Below are 19521 nucleotides of genomic sequence, written 5' to 3'. Positions count from 1 at the left end.
GCAACACCTCGCTATTAGCATACGCACACGGGAATTAGCATAAGTCAACACAAACAACCAGCGGCGGCAACCAAACATTCCGTTTACTCGCCGTCGTGGCAGGACCCCAGGAAGCCCTTTGTGTCGCTGCCTGTCTGGAAATGTTAGCACGCTGGCCTTCCACTCCTGACACATCAATGCTGACAAAAGTGCTGAGTGGACAAAAGGAAACCCTCACGGTCCTCCTTTCAGCAAACAATCTCATATTATCTTGACATTTCTTATTTCAAATGTAATATACTCGACAGATATCAACTAAATGATCATCTTTACTTATAAACATTCAATAATATTGTATAATATATACACTTTTGTCAACGTGTAGGGACGTTATGGACAACCTTTGTACATATTTATGTAATACATTATTTGAAAATATTTGTTTTACCATTTAATGAATCAAACTGTAGCCTGGATACATAATTCAGAGGACCTAGTTCAATTAAGTCAATATTTATTCATATAATATCATGCATAAATTATATATATGTTGAAAATATATTTATATTTTTTTTACAAAAATACAGAATGTTAAACACTTATTTTTAAATTATAGCTAGAAAAATATGGAATTATTAACATGAATATATAATAATGTATAGCTCGGTTGGTAGAGTGGCCGTGCCAGCAATTTGAGGGTTGCAGGTTCGATTCCCGCTTCCGCCATCCTAGTCACTGCCGTTGTGTCCTTGGGCAAGACACTTTACCCACGTGCTCCCGGTGCCACCCACACTGGTTTAAATGTAACTTAGATATTGGGTTTCACTATGTAAAAGCGCTTTGAGTCACTAGAGAAAAGCGCTATATAAATATAATTCACTTCACTTCACTAAATAAAATTAGTATGATATAAACAATACAAACTAAAATGAATACATGAAATAAAATGAAGTTGATTTTTATTTTTTTATGCCACATAGCAGCATATTTTTGGGTTCTATAATACACGTTAAATAGGTTATAATATTTTTAAAAATGTTTCATAATAAAAAATATATATTTAATACAATTAAATATATGAAAAATACACAATTAAATTAGGACATTTATCAAAAAAAGAAAATAAAAAACTGAAAAAATATTTTAAATTAGTAGTAATTATATCAGGTATAAATTAAATCATATTAAAATTCACATATTTGTATCTTAAATGATATTTTGGCGCATATACCCTGTATATAAATATGCTGAAATACCAAATTTATATCTATCCGTTGAAATAAAATTATATATGTATTTTTTTTAATATTTTATGCCCTTTTGTAAAAAAATAACCAGTTTTTATGGCAAAAACACACAATATGTAAAAATAAGTAATATATTTGGGTAAAGTAATCTTTAATTGATAAAAACATAAAAATAATTTGCATAATATCATAAACAATATTTAAATTAATACTTAAAATAAAATAAGAACATATTTATATTGAAGTCATATTGTATGTAAACAAAAAGATACTTAAAATTGTATTAAAATTAATAACTGAAATGAAGAGAATATATTCTATTTTGACATGAATAAAAGTATAATATGTATAATATATACTATAATAAAAGTAATAGAATAATACCTGAATAATATAACAAAATATTTAAATTTGTTGTCTTATACAAACAAAAAGATACTTACAATTTTATTCAAATTAATGAATGAAATGAAGAGAATATATTCTATTTTTACATAAATGAAAGTATAATATATATATATATATATATATATATACTAAAACTAAAGTAATAAGATAAGAAAATATTTGAATTTGTTGTATTATATTATATAAATAAAAAGATACAATTTTATTCAAATTGATACATGAAATGAAGAGAATATACTCTATTTATACATAAATGAAAGTATAATATGTTTATTGTATATACTAAAAATAAAAAAAGTAATACAATAATACCTAAATAAAAAAAGAAAATATTTAAATCTGTTGTATTACATGTAACTAAAGATACTTACAATTTTATTAAAATGAATAAATGAAATGAAGAGAATACATTATTTTTAAATGTAAATAAATGTATAATATACTAAAATAAAAGTAATACAATATTACCTAAATAAAATGAGAAAATATTTAACTCTGTTGTATTATAAGTAAATCAATCAATAAAGAGAATTACAATTTTATTAAAATTAATAAATGAAATGAAGAGAATTAATTTAGATGTAAATAAATGTATACTACACTAAAATAAAAGTAATACAATAATATCTAAATAAAAAAAGAAAATATTTAAATATGTTGTATTAAATGTAAATAAAGATACTTAAAATGTCATTGAATTTAATGAATGAAATGAAGAGAATATATTATTTTTATATGTAAACAAATGTATAATATACTAAAATAAAAGTAATACAATAATACCTAAATAAAATAAGAAAATATTTAAATCTGTTGTATTATATGTAAATAAAGATACTTACAATTTTATTAAAATTAATAAATGAAATGAAGAGAATTTATTCTTTTTAAATGTAAATAAATGTATAATATACTAAAATAAAAGTAATACAATATTACCTAAATAAAATGAGAAAATATTTAAATCGGTTGTATTATATGTAAATAAAGAGACTTACAATTTTATTAAAATTAATAAGTGAAATGAAGAGAATATATTTAGATGTAAATAAATGTATAATACACTAAAATAAAAGTAATACAATATCTAAATAAAAAAGGTAATATTTAAATATGTTGTATTAAATGTAAATAAAGATACTTAAAATTTCATTGAAATTAATGAATGAAATGAAGAGAATATATTATTTTTATATGTAAACAAATGTATAATATACTAAAATAAAAGTAATACAATAATACCTAAATAAAATAAGAAAATATTTAAATCTGTTGTATTATATGTAAATAAAGATACTTACAATTTTATTGAAATTAATAAATGAAATTGAGAGAATATATTCTTTTTATATGTAAATAAATGTATAATATATTCAAATAAAAGTAACACAATAATATCTAAATAAAATAAGAAAATATTTACATCTGTTGTATTATATGTAAATAAAGATACTTACAGTTTTATTAAAATGAATAAATAAAATGAAGAGAGTATATTCTATTTATGTGTAAATACAAGTATAATATGTATAATATATACCAAAATAAAACTATATTACATAAATAAAATATTGAATGCTACTATTTTATGTTCCATGTATGACATTAACATTTAAAATTGTCCAAATTACACAATGAAAATGTAACAACTGAAATATATTTTATGTGTATTTACTATGAAAACATGACAAAATGTCTACTTAATAGAAGGAAGGAACTATTTGAAATGGATTTTAACTATTAAAAATGCGACATTGTATGCTAATACTAGCTTATGTGCTCAGAGGTTAGCGGCCGAAAGACAAAAGAGTTTCCTGCGAGAATCAATAAACGCTGAGAGGTGCGAAAGTGAAAGTAAAAGGTGAGCGTTGGGCTGGAAAGGAGCTTTGGAGACAAAGTTTAAAGTTTGGCATTAAGTTGTATTCTAACAAGATTAAAATATATTTGTCCTGGAGATTAGCATACTTAAGTCTCCCCTTGTGGGCCGGCTGCAGCCCGCTTTGATCAGCTTGGCTCCTCGTCCAAAGGCCGCCTGTGAAATCGCTCTGATGTCCAAAAAGCTGGCTCCGCCTCCCGCGCTTTCAGCCTGTAATTATATTTCCGCCTTAAACCCCCCCGCCCTCATTCCGACTAGGAAGCGTTTAGGGAACTAAAGCGGCCTGACTCGGCGAGGGGGAAGGGAACTCGCCTTTTGTCCGCCGAGACCTCGCGACTTTTGACGCGTTTTTAAGTCGCTTCGTCTGCCCTTTTAAAAACCGCAACACAGGTAGAGGGAAAACTGCATTCAGTCCAAAACCGCATTCAGTCCAAAACATGTGACCGTGGTCCTAAAGTTATGCTAGTTTTAGGGAACGTTTAAGGTCCCGGGGTTTTTAGGCTTTTTAAAAAAACGTTCACAGTCTGTGGTGCCCTCAGGTGGTCAGGGAGAGCGTTCCACAGACTGGGAGTGACGGAGCAGAAAGCCCGTTCTGCCATTGTTCGTAGAGAAGGTTAGCTTGTCTGTATTTATGCTCTTTTGTCAAAGGTCCCAGGGACCCAAAAGGGTCCCAGTCATTCAAGTGTTAAAAACAAGTCAGATATTTAAAAAAAAATAAAAATGCTGAAATATCAACTTTAGATCTATCCATTGACATAAAATGTTTAAAAATAATCATGTTTTTGGCCCTTTTGTCAAAAGTCGCAGGGAGCCCCCCCCCCCCCCCCCCCCCGAGTCATTCAAGTGTTAAAAACAAGTCAGATTTATTTTTTTAAAATTTGCTGAAATATCAACTTTATATCTGTTGACATAAAATGTAAAAAAATATATGTATTATATTTTATGCCCTTTTCGCAAAATGTTTAATACTTTAACAATAATAATGGATTTTATTTGTAAAATCACTTTACATTAAGTAAACAACCTCAAAGTGCTACAGTGTTTTAAAAAAATATATAAAAAATAAAACTACAACAGCCTAATAGCTAGAACTAGCTCGCATATATTTTTTTAGAAATAAGGCTTTTTTTTTTAAAAAAAAAAGAACGGTGTTTAAGCCTTTTTTTAAAAACATTCACAGTCTGTGGTGCCCTAAGGTGCTCAGGGAGAGCGTTCCACAGACTGGGAGCAGCGGAGCAGAAAGCCCGGTCTGCCATTGTTTGCAGCTTTGGCCTCGTAGGTTAGCCTGTCTGTATTCATGCTCTTTTGTCAAAGGTCCCGGGGACCCACAAGGGTCCCCACTCATTCAAGTGTTAAAAACAAATCAGATATTTAAAAAAAATTGCTGAAATATCAACTTTAGATCTATCCGTTGAAATAAAATGTTTAAAAATATACATATGTTTTGCCCTTTTGTCAAAAGTCGCGGGGACCCAAAAGGGTCCCAGTCAATTAAGTGAAAAAAACAAGTCAGATATATATATTTTTTAATTTGCTGAAATATCAACTCAGATCAAGTCAGATAATTATGCTAGTTTTAGGGAACATTAAAGGTCCTGGGTTTTCTAAGCTTTTTAAAAAATCATTCACAGTCTGTGGTGCCCTCAGGTGGTCAGGGAGAGCGTTCTACAGACTAAGAGCGGCGGAGCAGATTCCCGGTCTGCCATTGTTTGTAGCTTATTCCTCGGAGGTTAGCCTGTCTGTATTTATGCTCTTTTGTCAAAGGTCCCGGGGCCCAGTCATTCAAGTGTTAAAAACGAGTCAGATATTTAAAAAAAATAAGCTGAAATATCAACTTTAGATCCATGCGTTGACATTAAATGTTAAAAAATGTTTAATACTTTAATAATAATAATGGATTTTTTTTGTAAAAGCACTTTACACGGAGTAAACAACTTTAAATTGCTACAGTGTATTAAAATAAAAGAATACAAATGAAAGCTAGAACAGCCTAATAGCTAGAACTAGCATGCATATATATATAAAAAAGGAATTTTAAAAAGAAGGGTTTTTAAGCCTTTTTTAAAAGCATTCACAGTCTGTGGTGCCCTCGGGTGGTCAGGGAGAGCGTTCCACAGACTGAGAGCAGCGGAGCAGAAAGCCCAGTCTGCCATTGTTCGTAGGAGTAATTTGCCACATACAGATAAAATAACATTAACTACATGGGGGGCGTGAAAAAACTGTCACGGGGGGCGTGAGAGGCAATTGCGTAATAGCATTTTTAGTGCAAGTAAAGAAATAATTTGGCACATGCGGATAAAATAACATTAACTACAGGGGGGCGTGAAAAAAATTGTCACCTGAAGGGGGCGTGAGAGGCAATTACGTAACAGAATTTTTGGTGCGAGTAAAGAACTAATTTGGCGCATACAGATACTATAACATTAACTACAAGGGGGCGTGAGAGGCAATTGCGTATTAGCTTAAGTGTGCCTCACCTTTTCAAGTAAACCTTTAAACATCTCACCTCATGAAGAGAACCTTTACACACCTCACCTTATCGAGTGAACCTTAAACGCCTCACCCTATCAAGTAAACCTTTAAATACCTGACCTTATCAAGTGAACCTCCAAACACCTCACCTTATCTCGTCAATATTTAAACACCTCACCATATTAAGTGAACCTTTAAGCGCCTCACCTTATCAAGTGAACATCTAGACACCTCACCCTATCAAGGATCATATAAACACCTCACCTTATCAAGTGAACATTTAAACACCTCACCTTATCAAGTGAACATCTAAACACCTCACCTTATCAAGTGAACCTTTAAACACTTCACCTTATCAAGTGAACATTTAAATGCCCCACCTTATCAAATTGAACTTCAAATGCCTCACATTATCAAGTGAACATTTAAACGCCTCAACTTATCAGGGAACATTTAAACACCTCACATTATCAAGTGAACATTTAAACTCCTCACTATATCAAATGAACCTTTAAACACCTGACCTTATCAAGTGAACCTTTCAACACCTTACCTTATCAAGTGAACCTTTAAATGCCTCACCTTATCAAGTGAACATCTAAATGCCTCACCTTATCAAGTGAACATCTAAATGCCTCACCTTATCAAGTGAACATATAAACACCTCACCTTATCAATGAACATATAAACACCTCACTTTACCAAGTAAACCTTGAAACGCCTCACCTTATCAAGTTAGCCTTAAAACACTTCACCTTATCAAGTGAACCGTTAAATGCCTCACCTTATCAAATTAAACTTTAAATGCCTCACCTAATCAAGTGAACATTTAAATGCCTCAACTTATCAGGGAACATTTAAACACCTCACTTTATCAAATGAACCTTTAAACACTTCTCCTTATCAAATAAACCTTTATGGGCCTCACCTTATTAAGTGAACATCCAAACACCTAGCCTTATCAAGTGAACATCTAAACACCTCACCTTAGCAAGTGAACATTTAAATGCCTCACTATTTTCAAGGAACATTTAAACACCCCACCTTATCAAGTGAACATTTAAACACCGCACTTTACCAAGTAAACCTTAAAACGCCTCACCTTATCAAGTGACCCTTTAAACACCTTACAATATCAAGTGTAAATTCCTTACCTAATCAAGTTTAACTTTAAACGCCTCACCTCATCAAACTAACATTCAAACACCTCACTTTATCAGTTAAACCTTTACACGCCTCACCTTATCAAGTGAACATTTAAACGCCTCGCTTCATCAAGTGATCATTTACACGCCTCACCTTATCAAGTTAACATTTAAACCCCTCACTTTATCAAGTGATCATTTACACGCCTGCCTTATTGAGTGAACCTTTAAACGCCTCACCTTATCAAGTGAACCCTGTTGCTTATCAAGTCATCTCCACTTTTCCAGTGAAATTTGAGGTGAATTCTGAGATTTTAAGTTTTAAAATTACTAAAAATAATCCAAATAAGAAAACAAATGTTTGCATGTCAGCTTTTTATTTCATTCTTTTTGTGCTTTTTATTTAATTTTATTAGAGCAAACGTCCCTGCGGCCCACAAGTGGATAAAAGTCTGTCCCAACACTTTATCAAAGGACGATAATAGAAACATGTTCAGATAGAAAACCTGAAGTAAAAAAATGTAAAAACAAGCTCGCTGCATTTTTATACACAGCAGTGGCGTCCAAACATGAAACTTTATGTCCATGCTCTAATACATCCAGTGTCCACTGTAGTGGACATTTTCTGGGTTTTTTTTACAGTCAAAATATCTCATTCTTTTCATCACATTCATCCTTTCTTGTCCACTCATTTTGTTGGCAGCACAGAAACAAGTTTGGTGTTGGAAACACAAACGTCCACTGCAGTGGACATTCCTCTTTGCTGTCCAGCTATTTTATTTTTTGGTCCACTGCAGTGGACGTTTGACTTTTCTCTATTTAGTTTGTCGGCATTCCAACACAAATTGCTTGTCATTCTAAACACAAACGTCCACTGCAGTGGACCAAAAATAGCTCCTATGTAAAAGACTTACGTCCATTGCAGTGGACAAAAAATAGCTCCTATGTAAAAGAATTATGTCCACTGCAGTGGACGTTTGTTTTTGATAAATTAAAAAATATGTATATATAGCCCTATTATACAAACAAGTTTTTTTTTTGTTTTTTTTAAATAAGAAAATATTTTGTCCACTGCAGTGGACATATGTGTTTTAATTAAGAATTATTTTTGTCCACTGCAGTGGACTTTGGTGTTAAGAAAAACAAGCAATTTTGGGGAACGCTGGAAAAGTAGAGAAAACAAATGTCCATTGTAGTGGACATTTGTTTTTTGCATAAGAGCTTGTTTTTCGTCCAATGCTAAGGACGAATTTGCTAAAAATTTTTTTACAAAAAAAGAGTTTGTTATTCTAAACACACTTGTCCACTGCAGTGGACGTATGGATCTTATGGAAAACACAAATGTCCACTGCAGTGGACAAAAATACTTCTTATTTAAAACACACATGTCCACTGCAATGGACACAAAGTATCCCTTATTTGAAATGCGCACGTCCACTGCATTGGACACAAAACAGTTTGTATTTTAAACACATGTCCACTGCAGTGGACGTATGGATCTTTTTGAAAAAATAAACGTTCAGAGCAGTGGACAAAAAAATAGTTATTTTTATTTAAAACACACACACGTCCACTGCAGTAGACACAAATTAGTTTGTATTTAAATCACACATGTCCACTGCAGTGGACACAAAGTATCTCATTTAAAACACACACGTCCACGCCAGTGGACACAAAGTAGTTTGTATTTAAAACACACATGTCCACTGCAGTGGACACAAAGTATCTCTTATTTAAAACACACACGTCCACTGCAGTGGACACAAAGTAGTTTGTATTCAAAACACACATGTCCACTGCAGTGGACACAACGTTTCTTATTAAAAACACAAATGTCCACTGTACTGGAAACAAAGTAATTTATATTCAAAACACACGTCTACTGCAGTGGACACAAAGTTTCTTATTCAAAACACACACATCCACTGCTGTGGACACAAATGACCACTTATTTAAAACACACACGTCCACTGCAGTGGACGTAAAGTATCTCATATTTAAAACACACGTCCACTGCAGTGGACACAAAGTAGTTTGTATTAAAAACACACACATCCATTGCAGTGTACACAAAGTAATTTATATTTAAAACACACACGTCCACTGAAGGGGACACGAGGTATCTTATTCAAAACACATGTCCACTGCAGTGGACACAAATTATCTTTTATTTAAAACCCAAAGTAGTTAAAATACAAAGTAGTTTGTATTTAAAATACACACATCCACTGCAGTGGACACAAAGTAGTTTGTATTTAAAACACACGTCCACTGCAGTGGACACAAATTATCTTATATAAAACACACATGTCCCCTGCAGTGGACACAAAGTAGTTTGTATTTTAAAACACACGTCCACTGCATTGGACACAAGGTATCTTATTCCAAACACACATGTCCACTGCAGTGGACACAAATAATCTCTTATTTAAAACACACACGTCCACTGCGGTGGACACAAAGAAAAGTATTTTTAAAACACACGTCCACTGCAGTGGACACAAAGTAATTTATATTTAAAACACACATGTCCACTGCAGTGTACACAAAGTAATTTATATTTAAAACACACATGTCCACTGCAGTGGACACAAAGTAATTTATATTTAAAACACACACGTCCACTGCAGTGGACACAAAGTAATTTATATTCAAAACACACATGTCCACTGTAGTGGACACAAATTATCTCTTATTTAAAACACACACTTCCACTGCAGTGGACACAAAGCAGTTTGTATTTAAAACACACATGTCCACTGCAGTGGACGTATGGATCTTGTTGAAAACACAAACGTCCACTGCAGTGGACAAAAAATAGTTCTTTTTATTTAAAACACACGCACCTCCACTGCAGTGGATGTATATAAAACATACATGTGCACTGCGGTGGACACAAAGTACTTTGTATTCAAAACACAAACGTCCACTGCAGTGGACACATTTTTTTTCTTTTTATTTAAAAACACACACACGCCCACTGCAGTGGACTTATATAAAACACACATCCACTGCAGTGGACACAAGGTAGTTTGTATTCAAAACACACACATCCACTGCAGTGGACACAAAGCAGTTTGTATTTAAAACACACATGTCCACTGCAGTGGACGTATGGATGTTATTGAAAACACAAACGTCCACTGCAGTGGACAAAAAATAGTTATTTTTATTTAAAACACACACACACACACACCTCCACTGCATTGGTCGTATATAAAACACACATGTGCACTGCGGTGGACACAAAGTACTTTGTATTCAAAAAACAAACGTCCACTGCAGTGGACACATTTTTTTTTCTTTTTATTTAAAAACACACACACGTCCACTGCAGTGGACTTATATAAAACACACACTTCCACTGCAGTGGACACAAGGTAGTTTGTATTCAAAACACACACGTCCACTGCAGTGGACGTGTGTGTTGTTAGCCGACCAAGCCAATAAGCTAGCCTGGAACCATGTGCATTTATTGGTGTTTGACAAGAAAAGGGGGCGGGGCCTGGCGTAGACCAAGGCACGGGATGAAGACCTGAAGTGGACGTGTTAGCAACGCCGGACTCGAAGCGCTAAAGGGACCAACAAGGACATACAAACTGTTGAAAAAAAAACCTCTTTGGACTTTAGCAGTTTTCATGACGTCACAATCAAAACAATGTAGTTCTCTCCTACGCTCTCCCCGGTGCCTGAACGCACCACCATAGCCCTGAGGATGAGTTGCGCGCGCACAGTCCGTGTTTAGTCGCTGTCGGAGGACTTGGTGTCCTGGGGGGCGTGTTTAGTCGCTGTCGGAGGACTTGGGGGCGTGGCTAGTCGCTGTCGGAGGCCTTGGCGTCCTTGGGGGCGTGGTTATAGAGTCCCTGCGCCATCAGCCGCGCCGCCAGAGTGTTGTGCTCCGCGCTGCTCTTCTTCATCTTGGCCCGCTTGTTCTGGAACCAGATCTTGATCTGGGACTCGTTGAGGCCCAGGTCCTCGGCCAGGTTCTTGCGGCGCTGCTCGGTCAGGTAGCGATTGTTCTGGAACTCGGCGCGCAGGCGCAGAAGCTGCTCCGCCGTGAAGGCCGTCCTGGGCCGCTTGTCGTCTTTGCTCGGACTCCGCGCCGCTTTGGCCTTGCGGGACCTGGGACCTGAGAGGCGGGACCGGGACCGATAGTTAGTCTTCTGTGGGACTTGTGTCCATTCGAGGTCAAAATGGGAGTCCGCTCTGAGACTTAAGTGGATAAAAATCCCTTTTAAATGCAATATTTCCACAAATAATGTAGAAATATAGGAACAAATATACATTTTCGTTAAATAACATCCACATATTCAATATTTCAGGAGATTCAACTTTAATATTTTATTGATTTACTGCCGTCTTGACTTTAATAATGATTGTATTAATAATAAATTAATAATATATTAATATAATATTTAATAATTGACTGCCCTCTTTAATTTAATATTTATTACTTACACAAATATTTAAGACAGGACGACTTTTGTACACAAAATATGAAAATGGACTAAAAGTTTAAAAATGAGATAAGTGATCAAACAAATGATAATACAATATATTAATACATTTATGAAAACGAACTTGTCCATTAAACTTTAATAAATGTATTTTTTAAATTAATTTACTGACGTTTAGACTTTAAATTAACTTGCGTCATAAAGTGCAATGCGTGTGTGTGTGTGTGTGTGTGTGTGTGTGTGTGTGTGTGTGTGTGTGTGTGTGTGTGTGTGTGTGTGTGTGTGTAAACAAATAGTGAAGATATAAGACAGCTTTTGTACACGAAAAATGCAAAAAAATTCATTTATAATGTCTTTTTTACACAAAATGGGATTTATTTCGTTCATGAAAATGTGTTAAAAGTTAAAAAATCAGACAAATGATCCAAACAAATGATAAAATATATTAGTACATTTATGAAAACAAACTTGTCCATTGAACTTTAATAAATGTATATTTTGACTTTAATTTAACTTGCATCATTAAGTGATTATATATATATATATATATATATATATATATATATATATATATATATATATGTATATGTATATGTATATATATATACTGTATATAGTGAAGATATAAGACAGCTGTTGTACATACAAAATGCCAAAAAAATCATTTAAAATGTCATTTTTACACAGTGGGATTCGTTTCCTACATGAAAATGTGTTAAAAGTTTCAAAATAAGACACATGATCTACACAAATGATAATAAAATATATTAATACTTTTATAAAAACGAACTTGTCCATTAAACTTTAATAAATGTATAATATTTTAGTTAATTTACTGACGTTTTAATTTTAACTTGCATCATAAAGTGATATATATATATATATTATATATATATATATATAAATTCCATTTTTACCCAAAAGGGGGTTTATTTCGTTCATGAAAATGTGCTAAAAATAAGATAAATGATCTAAAGAAACCATAATAGAATATATTAATACATATATAAACACGAACTTGTCCATTAAAGTGTTGCAAAACTTTTGTTGGATTTTATTTTTTATTTTTTATTAGTTTTTTCATCACAGTGTCCTATTTAATTGAACAAAAACTTCCATTTCACGGGACTTTTGCACATAAAATATATGCTAAAAAAGTTGTAAAATATAAACTAAACAAGAGTAAATAAAATATAAACAAGCAACTTCATGTAAATATTATTTGAAAACGAATTTTGAGTATAACCTTGTACATTGCAGTTTTAACATTTCATAAATGTAGGATTTTTACTTTTTTAAATTAGTACATTTTTATTTTTTTTAAGAGTCATGTATTTTATTTCACTATAAACTTCGTGTAAAATGTGATTATTACACAAATAGTAAAAGTTTGTGCATGAAAACATACCGAAAATAATCCAATATAGATTACAAAAAAATTAATTATCCAAACATCTGTAATAAAATATACTATTAGAATATAGTTATTTTAGAGACTATTTTAAAAACGAATTTTAGGTAATTCTGTCCATTAAATATTTTCTCCACTTTTATAAATACCATTTTTCAACAGTAATAAATATACATATTCATTAAATATCATCAATTACACATTTCAGAATATTTCAGAACGTTTGGCCCTGAGATGAGTTGGTGACTTGTCCAGGGTGTACGCCGCCTTCCGCCCAAAATGCAGCTGAGATAGGCTCCAGCACCCCCTGCGACCCCAAAAGGGACAAGCGGAAGGAAAATGGATGGGTGGATGGATTTAAAAACGTTATTTTAGACTTTTATAAATGTATGATTTGTTTCAAATGTTAAATTACCACTTGATATTATTTAATTAGTACATTTGTATTAATAAAGTAGTACATTTCTATTGTTTAATTAATACATTTGTATTTTTTAATTAGTACATTTGTATTAATGACACTGTCAAGTGTTTAATGTCTTTATTAACGTCTGTTATTAAATGTAATAAACACACAAATTGTCAACCTTTCTACGTTAAAGATGCTAAAAATCATTCCATATTCGTCAATAAAGTCAAATCAATAAATGTATTAATTATTTATTAATAGTCAACACAAATATTCAGTAAAATCCCTAATTTTTCAGACTTGAATTGGGTTTTCCATAAAAGTTTCTCCAAACTTTTGTATGACTTATTTATTCAACTTTTCAAACTACGTGCTATATATGTGTGTGTGTGTGTATATATATATATTTTTTTTTTTATGCTATATATTTTTTAATGCTAACAGCACAGTAGTCCAGTGGCGATTAAAATATGATAAACTGTCTGAAAAGTAGAATGTTATTCAATAATTTTATCAGCTATTTAATTTACAGAATGTACAAAGTTGTTCGTAATTATTAATAATATTTTTTATCTGCATGAATAAACTTTATTTTAAAATGTAAAATTACAATTATCAACTTTTATTTTAAAATGTAATATTACAATTATTAACTTCTATTTTCAAATGTAATGTTACAACTAATAACTTATATTTTAAGGTGTAATATTACAATTATTATTTTTTGTTTTAAATATTACAATTATTTTTGGTTTTAAAATAATATTACAATTATTCACTTTTATTTTGAAATGTAATATTACAATTATCAACTCTTATTTAAAATTAATATTAAAATGATCAACTTTCATTTTCAAATGTAATATTACAATTATCAACTTTTATTTTAAAATAATATTACAATTATTAACTTGTATTTTAAAATGTAATATTAAAATTATTAAATTTTATTTTAAAATAATATTCCAATCATTAACTTGTATTTTAAAATTTAATATTACAATTATCAACTCTCATTTAAAAATATAATTATTATCTTCTATTTTCAAATGTAATATTACAATTATAACTTTTATTTTAAAATAATATTACAATTAACTTGTATTTTAAAATATAATATTACAATTATCAACTGTTATTTTGAAATAAAATTACAATTATTCACTTCTATTTTCAAATGTAATATTACAATTATAACTTTTATTTTAAAATTTAATATTACAACTTTTGACTTCTATTTTAAAAAATAATATTACAATTATTAACTTTTATTTTAAAATATAACAATTATTCATTTCGATTTTAAAATGTAATATTACAATTATTAACATTTTTTTTAAATATTACAATTAATAACCACTTTTGCATAGAAAAAACATTCCGATGTCAATCAACGATGTGAACAATCAACACTTTAATTGGCAGAATATAGAAAATAAACATTTTAGTAAACATTTTTTTCTAAACTTGAGTTATTATATTTTATATCCTCATGTTTTTAATATTTATCATTTATGATCAAAATAAATAAATGAAAACTTCCAGAATTTGACCGTAAAATTATCATTAATACTGTTTTTCCTTTTAAAATAATTAACTGTAACAGAAAACAAAGACTGTAAAATTTTGCTTTTTTTTACTGTAAAACTTGGATTTTTTTAATAAGTACTTATTGACTTATTAAATATATTTGTCTTTTGAAAATATTAATAAAGCTAGATGAATGGGGGAGGGGCCAGGGGATGCTTTGGGGGTGGTGGGGGGGGGGGGCTCGGTGCCTCTTCGTTACCACGGCAACCACTACATTTTGGATGCGAAAAACTCTTTTTGTCTCCTTTTTTCAATTTCAAAACGTGACAAAGTTCCGACAAGAAGCAACAATCGACATTAAATCGATGTTCGATTAGCTTAACTAAATAACCCCAATTATTAACATATTTTGACACTTTATTTCTACTTTTGCAGGACATTTCCACCAACTTGTCCCGCACGAAAAAGGCGAGAAATATCAATAATCACTTTTTTTTCTGTCCATAAAGTTGATTAATAATTGACTAAAAAGGAAAGTAAAAACAAAGTTTGTTTAGTAAAGAGAACGAAAGTAGCGTCCGAATGTTGCGTCAAATCCTCAAAATGAAACCAAAACGTCAAAAAGCTCATAAATTCTTTCAATATATTTTTTATTTATTCATTTTTCTTGTAGTTTCATCGAATTTTTTTTTTTTTTTTTTTTTTGGGACAACCCCCATTCTCCAAAATATGCTAATGAAATATTAACAAAGAAAGTGTCGAACAATGGCGTCAACTTGGTTTTGCTTTTCTTTTTCTTTGCCTTTTTATTTATTAACTTTCATTTATTAAAAAAATAAACTCTTGATACGTCTTTAAACTTTGTCGAATCTTATTTATTTATTTGTTTTAGTTTCGCAATATTTTTCCGAATCGAAAAAAGAAATAATCATCTTTGAAAAACAAAAGTTTGTGTGTAAAAATGGGATTTGATCGAATTATTACGAATGTGTGGTTATTAATCATTTTGATGACAGTGCAATAATCGCCTTGTCATTGATTCGTGTATCGATCTAACGAAGTTAGATGGGGGGTAGGGGTTCACACAAAAATATTTTTAAAGGCTTAAAAAAATTGGTTAGCATTTTTAAAAGTTTTCACCTGAAAAGTTTTTGCATAATTCATCAAATTCACGCAAAGAAAATATTTATTTTGAAGGCCAAATGAGCGCCTTTTTCTTCTCACTATTGTTTGGAAGTGGGGGTCGTTTTTGCTTGAAGAAGAAAAGTTTGCAGGAAAACAAATCGAGTATTAATAATTCTTTAATATTTTTAAGTTAGTGTACAACTTTTAAAAGTTGGATATTTTTGCAACAAAAAAACGCAGCAAAATGGAAAAAAACAAAAAACATAAAAGTGAGGAAAATGTGAATTATAGTTACTTATTTGGTGATGAAAAAAGTTGTTGAAATGAAGTAAAAGTAGTTTTTCAACCCACCTGAGGAAGGTCGGTCCGAGTATCGCGTGCAGTAAACCCAGGCCGGCCACAGCATCTGTTTGGCGGCGTCAGGTGCGCCGTCGCCCCGCTCCTCCCCCCGGTCCTTGCCCGCCGCCTGGCCGGCTCGCAGCTCACTTTTCCGGGCGTCGTCGGGCCGCCGGAGGCCGGAAGTGGCGGCTTTGGGCTCGTCTCTCCTTCCGGTGACGCCGGGCTCGCGCGTCGGGCCCGCGCCTTTCCTCTTCCGCCCGAAATCCGCCCGCAAAATGTCGTCGATGTAGAAGTTGGTGTTCCGGTGCACGACGCCGCCGTTGGACTCCCGACCCCCGCCGTCCATGGCGCTCAGATCCCCGGGAACCCGAGCCCCGATTTACCACCGCTAAAAAACAAAGCCGCCGCCTCCAAAATCTGCCCCAATTCTGTCAAATGTCCTCTTTTTCTTGCCAATGAAAATCATTTCACTTTTCTCCTCATTTTGCACAATTTAAATATTTTTCAATAATTTTTGTTGTTGTTGTTGCGGAGACTAAATGTTGAAATGTTTCCCCGTTGGAAAAAAAAGAGGCTGAAATACTTTGCGTCTCGTCTCTGATTGGCTGAGAGCAGCGACTGTGACACGTGCCGAGGACCAATAGGGAGGCGGGGCGGGTGTCACGTGACGCTGCCCGCAAGCTGCATGTGTGTGCTGCGTTCAAGTGCTGCGTAAAAAAGTGCTCCGTGGTGCAATCCGGGAAACCGATTAATGTCATTTAAAAACCTAATTTTGAATATTGAGTTTTAAACTTTTTTTTTTTTTTTTGACAAACTAAAGTTGAAACATTAATGTTTAATTTATAAAAACTAAGTTTTAAATATTAATGTTTATTTTTGACAAACTAAGGTTAAAATATTCATGTTTATTTTTTGCAAACTGTTTTGAATATTAACATTTATTTGTTTTACAAACAACTGAGTTTGAAATATTCATGTTTATTCATTTATTTTTACAAACAACTATGTTTTAGATATTAATGTTTTTTTTACAAACAACTAAGTTTTAAATATTAATGTTTTTATTTATTTGACAAACTATTAAGTTTGAATTATTATTTGTGTTTTTTTACAAACTGAGTTTTAAATATTGATGTTTATTCTTTACAAAAAAACAAGTTTTAAATAATAATGTTATTTACAAACAAAAGTTTAAATAAATAACTTAGTTTTTTAAAATTAAGTTTTAAATATCAATGTTTTTTGTTTATTTTTACAAACAACTAAGTTTTAAATGTTGTTTATTTCTTTACAAACCGAGTTTTAAATATTGATGTATATTTTTTTACAAACTAAGGTTTAAATATTAATGTTTATTTTTTTTTAAAACAACAAAGTTAAAATTTGTAATGTTTTTACAAACTAAGGTTAAAATATTAATGTTTAACTTTTAAAAACTTAGTTTTGAATATTAATGTTTATTTTGACAAACTAAGGTTAAAATATTCCTGTTTATTTTCGCAAACTATATTTTGAATATTAATGTTTATTTATTTTGCAAACAACTGAGTTTGAAATATTCATGTTTATTTCTTTTTACAAACAACTACGTTTTAGATATTAATGTTTATTTTTATTTTTTTACAAACTAAGGTTTACATATTAATGTTTATTTTTTACAAACACCTACGTTTTACATCCATCCATCCATCCATTTTCTACCGCTTATTCCCTTTTGGGGTCGCGGGGGGCACTGGCGCCTATCTCAGCTACAATCGGGCGGATTTTACATATTAATGTTTTTTACAAACTATGGTTTAAACAATAATGTTGTTGTTTTTTAAAACAACTAAGTTTTGAATATTAATGTTTTTTTTTACAAACAACTAAGTTTTAAATATTAATGTTTATTTTTTACAAACAAAAAAGTTTTAAATATTAATGCTTTTTTTTATATATATAAATTAAGGTTTCTGTATTACTGTTCTGTTCTTTTTTACACACAACTACGTTTTAAATATTAATGTTTATTTTTTACAAATTAAGTTTTAAATAGTGTTGTTGACTTTTTTTTAACAAACAACTAAGTTTTGAATATTAATGTTTATTTCTTTACAAACTAAGTTTTAAATATTATTGTTTGTATATTTTTTTTACAAATAACTAAGGTTTAGATAATAATGTTAAGTTTTTTTTACAAACAACTAAGTTTTGAATATTAAAGTAAAATCATTTTACAACCAACTTAGTTTCAAATAGTAATCTTAATTTTCTTTAACAAACAACTAAGTTTTAAGATGAATCTTTTTTATTTATTTATTTATTTATTTTTTTACAAACAACTGAGTTTTAAATATTAATGTTTATTTGTTTTTACAAACAACTAGTTTTTAGGTATTAATGTTTTTATAAACTAAGTTTTGAATGTTAATGTTTATGTTTTACAAACAACTAAGTTTTAATAAAGTATTTTTCTAACAAACAACTATGTCCTAAATATCAATGTTATTTTTTTACAAAGTTTTAAATATTAATGTTTATTTTTTTACAAACAATAGTTTTATATATTAGTGTTTTCTTTTTTTAATGTGAATAATAATGAGATAATGTTATGTGAATAATGAGATAAATAATCGGAATAATATTGTTATAAATAATGTGAAAAATAATGTTCTAAATAATGTGAGTAATGAGATTAATAATGTAAATAATGTCAATAATAATGTTAGAATGTAAATAATGTGATAACTAATGTAAATAATGTGATAAATAATGTGAATAATAATAATATAATGTGAATAATGAGTTAAATAATGTTATAAATAATGTGAATAATAATGTTATAATAATGTGAATAGTAATGTTATGAATAATCTGAGTAAGAAGATTAATAATGTAAATAATTTGAATAATAAAGTTATAAATAATGTAAATAATGTGATTAATGTGATAATGTGATAAATAATGTGAATAATAATGTTCTAAATAATGTGAATAATGTTATAAACAATGTGAGTTATTCGATAAATAATGTGAATAATGAGATAAATAATGTGAATAATAATGTTATAAACAATGTGAATAATAATGTTTTAAACAATGTGAGTTATTTGATAAATATTGTGATAAATAACGTGAATAATA

The 19521-nt window shown here is 30.6% G+C and overlaps 1 protein-coding gene across 1 annotated transcript; it reads right to left on the bottom strand.

Moving 5' to 3' along the window:
* Nucleotides 1-10516: 10516 nt before the first annotated feature.
* Nucleotides 10517-16924, bottom strand: LOC133545165 (homeobox protein engrailed-1-B-like). Its single transcript, XM_061890536.1, has 2 exons — nt 16411-16924; nt 10517-11256 (listed from the first exon to the last, which is right to left on the bottom strand). The coding sequence occupies exons 1-2, from the start codon at nt 16742-16744 to the stop codon at nt 10940-10942; spliced, it is 651 nt and encodes a 216-aa protein (XP_061746520.1). The 5' UTR covers nt 16745-16924; the 3' UTR covers nt 10517-10939.
* Between the last annotated feature and the right edge of the window lie 2597 nt (nt 16925-19521).

The sequence above is a fragment of the Nerophis ophidion genome, linkage group LG28 (genome assembly GCF_033978795.1).
Source record: "Nerophis ophidion isolate RoL-2023_Sa linkage group LG28, RoL_Noph_v1.0, whole genome shotgun sequence".
NCBI classification, from domain to species: domain Eukaryota; kingdom Metazoa; phylum Chordata; class Actinopteri; order Syngnathiformes; family Syngnathidae; genus Nerophis; species Nerophis ophidion.
This window is presented reverse-complemented; position numbering and strand designations above follow the sequence as displayed.

What these genes read in the sequence shown, in the direction of transcription:
- LOC133545165 (XM_061890536.1), bottom strand. Translation starts at nt 16,744, where the DNA reads ATGGACGGCGGGGGTCGGGAGTCCAACGGCGGCGTCGTGCACCGGAAC. An exon ending in CTCGGACCGACCTTCCTCAG is followed by an intron (nt 11,257 to 16,410) that starts GTGGGTTGAAAA and finishes CCCGCCTCTCAG; the next exon opens with GTCCCAGGTCCCGCAAGGCC.